This window comes from Protobothrops mucrosquamatus, unplaced genomic scaffold (assembly GCF_001527695.2).
Source record: "Protobothrops mucrosquamatus isolate PMUCROS unplaced genomic scaffold, P.Mucros_1.0 scaffold1156, whole genome shotgun sequence".
In the NCBI taxonomy this organism is placed as follows: Eukaryota; Metazoa; Chordata; class Lepidosauria; order Squamata; family Viperidae; genus Protobothrops; species Protobothrops mucrosquamatus.
Genome location: NW_015387371.1, coordinates 258294 through 266415, shown reverse-complemented (window position 1 = coordinate 266415; position 8122 = coordinate 258294). Strand labels below are relative to the sequence as shown.

At 38.2% G+C, this 8122-nt stretch overlaps 1 protein-coding gene across 1 annotated transcript in view; it reads right to left on the bottom strand.

The window, feature by feature from the left end:
- The window catches only part of LOC107291628 (acyl-CoA (8-3)-desaturase-like), a 20810-nt gene extending 13017 nt beyond the window's left edge, over nt 1-7793 (bottom strand). The window contains exons 1-3 of the mRNA XM_015820648.1: nt 7561-7793; nt 3256-3366; nt 557-754 (exon numbers count right to left, since the gene is read on the bottom strand). Of these exons, the coding sequence (XP_015676134.1) occupies nt 557-754; nt 3256-3366; nt 7561-7782 (531 nt within the window). The 5' untranslated portion in view covers nt 7783-7793. The remainder of the gene's footprint in view (nt 1-556; nt 755-3255; nt 3367-7560) is intronic.
- Between the last annotated feature and the right edge of the window lie 329 nt (nt 7794-8122).

Sequence of the window (8122 nt, the reverse complement as noted above, 5' to 3'; positions counted from 1 at the left end):
GTAGGGATGATTTTAAGAAAATTTTAATTGACACACAGCTTCGAATATTTGGCTTTTAATTTGGTTTTATGGGGGTTTTTTGTTCTTTGATGTATTTTGTTTGTCTGTTTTAATATGCTGTGCACCGCCCTGAGTCCTACGGGAGAAGGGCGGTATATAAATTAAATTATTAAATTAAATTAAATTATTAAATTAAATACACAACTACATAATACTTTATATGCTGTATGCTGTCAGCAAATATTATTATCTTGGAGAAGTGTGCCTTCCTTCCAAACATTTTAATTTCAGCAGACAAAAAAGATGAAGCAATATCGTTCATATTCTGCAATGTAATTTGCTCAGACACTTTTCTTAATCTGAAGCAATAGGAATAGCAGCTTTCTTAATATGTGTGTAGTTGTATTATTACATTCAGGTTCAACAGCTGAAAGAATTAAAAATCTAGATAAAATCTAGTATACAAGATGTTAAATTACTAAAACAATTAAATTGTTCTAAATGTGTTGGAGACTGTTTTACAACTCTGCTATGTTCTACTATGCAAAGAGGTTACCTGTCCAATGGTGAAAATTGCTACTCCAAGAAGGAAAGGCATCCAGGATTTTCCAAAATACCAGATAGTAAACCAAGATGTAATGTCCAGTAGGAAAGCATGCAGAAACATGAAAACAAAAAAGCTGAATCTTGACTTCAAGAGCCCCATCTTCTCCACTGTTGCACGCAGTTCATGAAAATCCTTTACCAGCATTTCCTACAAGAAATGATGACAGGTTTTTTTACTTGCTTCAGAACATAAAAACCCTTTCGGTAGATTAGACCAAAAGCCAATATTGAGTCTTATGTATTAAACTTAAGGTTGGATTTGCACTAGGATGAACCATTTGACCATATATCTTATTGGGTGACTTAGGACCAGTTGTTCTTTCTCAGAGCAAGCTGTAACACAGACTTGCTGGGATAAATTAAGGAGACCCCCATTTATGACATCTGGAGGTTCAAAGAAAGTGCATGATATAAAGGCAAAGTATAACTAAATGATGATCTATTCTATCATCTTGATTCCACAACCAGAGGTTTTTGGATTCTCACATGAGGGGCATCATATCTTCTCAATCATATCTCCTCAGCAATGGCAACTAGAGTGTTTTTAAAAATGACTATGTATTCTCCTTTCAACAAAATAATAAAGGGAATGGAGTTAATACCCAAAGATTTATTTCAATGATGCGACTTGATGACCAGAAATTATGATCTAGGGTCATTGACTAAGTCATTGTTTCATGTGGAAAATGCATCCCATGGCACTTCTGTCTTTACACTAAGCAGGACATCCAGATCTTAAAACAAAGAACCAAGCCATCAATATTTGGAGTTAATAATATAGCAGCAATAGTAAAAATCTGTAATAGGGATTCCCTGGCTTCTTTAAAAAGCTCTCTTTCAGTACAAGCACAGATACTAATCCTAGATTTTCAACAATAGACTCCTTTTTGCCCCATGCTTCTCACCACTCTGGGCCATAACACGTGTAACCTCTAGAGAAGCTGAAGATCTCCTCCTCCATTGCCTTGGCCCTTGTGCTTTGAGGAATACACCTAAAGCAATTCTCTTTCTCTAGTGGAATGTGCACCTGCAACAGCAGAGAGGAAGAATTTTGCCAACTGAGAACTTTCCCAGACAGAGACCCAGATCAAGAGACAACACAGTCCAGAGCTGAGGGGGAGGGGAAAAGTGAAACTATACTCTAGATAGAATTTCTCAGGATATATCAAGTAGTTTAGAAAGATAGAACAAGATTCTATCTATTACATGTAAATAAATAAAGGATTGGACTTGCTTGGATCTCAGTGTCTCATCTCTGGGCTTGAGCGTGACATTCTCCAATTAATTGTGCTCAATTTGAGTGAGATAACTGATGATGAACAGGTGCCAAGTGAATGAGAAATCAAATCAGAAGAATCCTTTACCAGCAAACCACTTTATTACTGATAGAGGCAAAGTTTTTGTCAGTGATTGGGTACCAAGTCCCTCACCAGGGGACTTGGTAGGGTCAGATGACTGAGGATGTAAAGTGTGCAATCATTGCTTGAACTGGGTATATGAAAGCACATGATTGTTTTCTGAGTGCAGTATTGAAAGTGTTGGATATGCACTATTTCTGACTTTGTTGCCTTACGTTCCTGTCAGATATGCTGTTGAGCCAGATAGAAATGTAGCTTGAGTAGATATCAGCTTGCTTTTATAATGTTCTGGAGCTTCATAACAATCATATATTCAAGGTTCTACCATTTAATGCTGTAAATAAATAAATTACTACTTCTGCAGTAGTAATACCAAAGATTAAGATAATTTTGTTTGAGAGAGAAAATGGAATGAAGGATTGCATTTAAATTCTGAAAAATTAGAGAAAGTACATGAATTTGTGTCCTTTGATAGAATGTTTATTAAATATAGGAAACTGGGGTGGAGAAATGTTAGGCTGTCCAATGGCTGATAGGAATGCAGTGGGTAGTATGTGGTGTGTTGCAAATAATAAATGTTTGTTAAAAAGAAGTCAGATTATCTGCACATAAGAGCATTCTTCTGCAAATCTGCTTAACTGGAAATTTGCTATATCATGAGAAACATACAAGTAAATGTAATGCAGTGAGAATGAGGTACTGAAGAAGTAGTAAAAGAAGGAGATAGGGTTAAAAGATCCTAAGTGAAGGTTATTAAATACAAAAATGAGTGACTGTATGAAATAAATACATTGAGGTGGTTTGATCAGTGAAAAAGAATGAATGAGGATCCAACTGCAACACAAATTAATAATTGGTGAATGGGTCAAGGGGAAGACTGAGAAAGTTGTGACTGGAAAGAGAAAAAGAGAGAGAAGAAGTTAAAAGTGCAATAGACAATGAATGAGATGGTAAAAAGAGATGAAACAATTACAGTTTGTAAGAATATTTCTTGTCTGTCTATCACATTTGTGGTAGCCATTCACTTTCTATAGAAAAATATGAAGAGATAAAGTGGATAGTATAGATGTAACCTAGATTTAGCTGTATTTTTCCTTTTTTTTTAACCTTATATCTTTCATTTAATTGGTTTAATGTTACACTTCTGCATTTTGTATAATGTTGTTTGCCGTGAGAGGGATTAGTGCGATGGGGATATATACATACACATACACATACACATGTGTGCCTAAGTATCTACCATAAAGTTTCTGCCAAAGAAATCCAACAGCTGAGATCACCCAATACTCACATTTTTGGTGGGCTCACAGCACGGTTGATCTGGGGCAAGCTCTCCAATTAGGAGGGAATTCAAATATTTCTTTACCAGATCCTCATCTTTGTGGAAAGCTGCAAAGGCATCCTAAATAAGGTTTAAAAATAAGGTTAACATGGCTAGCTGTTCTTTTTGGAAATAATGAAAAGTGCACTGTAGGTGATGCTTCCCAAATGACTATCGAGGAGGCCAACTCTATGACCTTGATTATTTTGAGGACTGAAGCTGTGTTTTTGTAGTTTACCTGAAATGAAAATAAGGATCATCTTCCACTGCAAAGCTCCTTACACAATTTATTTATTTATTTACAAAATTTATATAGCTGTTTACATGCTCGTAGTGACTCTAGGAAGCTTGCAAACAATAAAAACATAATATATAGAAAAAATAAAAATAAAAAAAACAAAAGCCTCCCCTGTCAACTGTCACCTTATACCTGCTGTGTTTCACTGTTATCTGGTGACAGACTGCCATGAACTGTAGAGGACGAGGAGGGGGATGCTTGGGGAATTGAGACTGTATCTCCTCAAGACATTCCCTCAAGGTCATTCCTCTTAGAGGATTATCTCTGATTGAGGGGTGCAATTCACCTCCAATTCTGGCAAGAGTTTTTGAAATTACTAGGGACAACCGAAGGATTTAGTCCTCACATCATCCTCAGACTAACGGGGCCTGTGAACATGCCAATGGAGCAGTACCTAAGATGTTATGTCAGTTATCAGCAAGAAAATGGGACTGACCTACTCCCATTTGCAGAAGTAGCATATAGCAATGGAGTACATGGCAGCACTGGCTTTGCCCCTTTCCGAGTTGCAACCGGCAGAGACTTTGTAGCAACGATGGTTGAACTTAAGTTACCAAACAACCTTAGAAGGATACACTCTGTTTTCCACTGTAGTCTTCTTAAACCAGCCAAAATCTCTCCCTTACAACCACCTACAGAAGCCCCTCCTCCTCCCAATCTCATTGATGGTGAACAACATTTCAAAGTAAAGAACATTTTGGACTACAATGTCTTAGTCAATGGAATCATTTCCCCTCCTCTGAAGCTGAATGGGAAACTGCCCAACATGTCTGAGCGCCAAAGCTTTTACATAAATTCCATGACCAATATCCTGATAAGCAACACTAATTAATTAACCTTACTCATTCTCTTTTAATTTCCAAGCCTAATGCCTTATTTCAAGAAGGGCAGAAAGTCAGCTGCCACCTTATACTTCCTGTGCTTCGCTGTTATGTGGTGACAGATTGCCATGAACTGTAGGGAAAAGGGATGAGTAGGGAGAAGCTTGGGGAATTAAAAGTAGAGACTGTACTTCCTCAAGATGCTACCCCAAGCTCATCCAGCTAAAAGGAAGATGGAGCTACATACCAAGCTGCATCTGAACTAACTGTTCCCTTCTTTTGGGTCCCACCAGATGTACCTCCTTAGGGGATCGGATATGCAATATTCCTTCCCCCCCCCCACTTAGTGGGTTGGCTGGATGTGACCGGCAAGAGACGGTCCCTCAGATAACCTGGTCCCAAGTCATGGAGGGCTTTTAAGGTGACAAGCAGCACCTTCAATTGCACCCAGAAGCAAATTGGCAACCAATCCAACTCCTACAGGAGAGGTGACATATGTGTACACTGTGGTCTGCACAAAACCATGTGGGCTATTGCATTTTGAACCAACCGGAGCTTCCGGAGGCTTTTCAAGGGCAGCTCCATGTATAGCACATTGTGATAGTCAAGACGGGAGGAGATAGGCCATGAGTGACCACGAGTAGGGATTGTAGGTCCAGGAAAGGCCATAACTAGCACACAACCTGCAGTTGCACAATACTCTCAGCAGAGAAAAATAAAATGCCATCTAAGGCTTTAATAATGATAATGCTTTTGTAATTAAACAATCTGATAAAGGAGGGATAGTTGTCATTATGAATGTGGCTTATTAAGTTCATGAAGCTAAAAGGCAACCCTGTAACAGTTATCAGAATGAACTGCGAAGTCACATGAAAGAATTTCCTAAGGACATACAAGATTGAATCTATGTGCAGACATTGCAGAAACCCTGATCAGGCATCTTTTACCTTCTACCCAAAATACATAAACAGGCAATCCTGTCCCATGTTCCAAACATTGGAAACATTACATCTAAAAGTCTGTGTTTTGGGAGCCTTATGCTACCAGTGCTCCCATCTCAGCTATACAAGAGAGACTACATACTCCCTAACAAATTTGAAATCCACTGACAACATCCCTGAAAGCATGGACAAGCATGGACTTCAAATTATCAAGAAAATAATAACCAACGACAACCCAGCTCAGTTTACCACCAGATTTCATGACTTTCATTCATCACTGTTTTTACACTGGTAACAGATATATCTGCATACGAATGGCACACTTATGTGCACATAGATCACTCCGCAATATGTTCATGGAAGATTTCAAATGTTCTCAACTCTTAACTCCTGAATTTATATGAAATTTATTGATGACATTTTCATGATCTGTACCCAAGAAAACAGTCCCTCATTAAATTCAATCAGGACTTCAACGCTTCCAATACTTCAATCCCATTATCAACCTAAGCCTTGATGTATTCCACAACAAGTCCACTTTTCTAATAATAGACACATCATAGAAGCATAAACTACATAATGGACACATAAACACCAGGAAGCTTATAAATCACCATTCATACCTACATGCTTCCAGTTTCCATTCAGAATATACTGTATATAGAATATATAGACTGTAGGCACAGAATATACAGAATATATAGACTGTAGGCACAGTCTATATTGAAGTACAGATTCACAAAAACCTTCACCAGCAGAAAAGAATATAAGACAGCTGAATTTACATATATCAAGAAGTACCAGGCTATCTCAGAAGACCTTAACAAAGACAGTGGGGTTTTAACCCATCATGATTACAGTAGGTAACCTGCTTCAAGGAATCCTCATCTGCTATTTCCCCAATTTTCCCCTTTCCTTTCCCATTTCCTTTCCTCCCCATTGCTACATCCTATGCACATAAATTCCCAGATTCATCCTTGAAGAAGGTATTCACATTCATAGAATGGCTACATATGATTCTTCCCTTCAGCATAATTCTCTTTCATATAGCAAAAACATTATTATTTAATGCAAGATAGATGTTTTGATCATAACAATGCCTGAATGTCCCATAATGGGTGGTTTAATGTCAAGAGAACCTTCAGTGAGAGGTTAATCTGAGGGCAGAATATATTAGGTATTTATCAGATATGTCTAGACGTTACAGTCTGTTTCTAAAAAGAGTGATCCCTTTTTTACCTGCTGCAGATGCTTCCAAGATTGAAAGCCCTGATAAATGTGCAAGAACACAGATGTTTTTGAGCCTCAGCTATTGATCCTTGTATATGCAAATTACAACAGGTAAATTTAAAAAAGTCCATCTCTGACCTGGGAATTTTTTATTTAGCTTATATTTATATATATTTATGCACTGAAGCAATAATGACATAGGCTTAGATATACATGTATATGCGTGTATACATATGTGAGTGTGCATTTAAACATTTAATCAAAATAAATTTTATAAATAAGTTCTGGGTCTATAAACTATTGTTGAAATGTACAATAGAGTCTACAGATTCTAAACTTACATAGAATTCAGTCCACAGTGTATTTACTAAAAAATCCTAAAATCCAACAATCCTTGGTAGAGCACGCACTTCTCTGCTACCAATATTACTCATATATTTTCATTGAGAAAGTCTTCCTGACTGAATTTTGCTTAGGCAAAATATAAGCTGTGTCCATGTCCATGCAAAACACCTTCTGAGCAGGTCTTCAAACCTAAATTGTATTTTGTTCACATTGTCTAGAAGTCAATAAAGTTAAGTAGCTGAAGTGCAGGCAAGCATTGACCCCAAACTGGAAAACAGAAAGTCGGCAAATCAAAGTAACTTCTATGTCTGGGGATCAGCTGCCAGGCCCCTGCTCTGTCCTTTTCCCAATAACACTTCTAAATTTTCTTCAGATACTACAGAATTGCCAAGCAATACAACCACCACCTGGAGCGTCTTACATTGTGTCAAAGCATTGGACTGTCTAATCCAGAATGATATTCTGTAATGCCAGAATTCCCTATGGCTTCTGACAAGAGATTTTTCCCCCTCATTCTGCTATTCGAGACCCTTGGAGAAAGACTGAGGAAGCCTCAACCTGAAATGTGTGCATACAAAGCAAGTGTTTTGTGGCAGCCTTCAGGTCATTCCAACCCTCTTTCCCCTCAGCAAGGACTCACCGTGGCATCTTGTCCAGAATAGTGTCTGATGAGGCGAGGCCCACCTGGATGCTGCAAATAGAACTGACTGACATCATAGACTTTTCGGTTGATTACCAGCCATCTCTCTTCCTTCAAGCCTCCATTGCCTGTGCGGAGCCCCACCTCCTCCCAGGTGAAGAGCCGTGGGACCCCTGACTCAATCTCTGGCTTCCCTGCACTGGCTCCTGATTGAGGGGGCATCCTGGCTGGAAGCACTGAGGGATGCTGTTCCACTAACTCCTGGGCCTTTTGCTTTTTTCCCCTGTGGAAAGTTGAAATGTCTCTACCTCTTCATTCTGTTAAATGTTGCAGACAACTTTATATACACCTTTATCTACTACCCACACTGCTATTAACTTTCTCTTGCTCCAGATTTATTCTTGGATGGCTTCCTCCTCCCTCTGTGGGAGGTATAAAACTGGATAGTATTACTGGAGATGGATTAATTAGGATTGTTGAGGTTTTTTAAAAATAATAATAATAAAAAACGGAATAATAAACAATTGTGTAAAATATTCTAGGTAAGAACTGAATAAGTTCG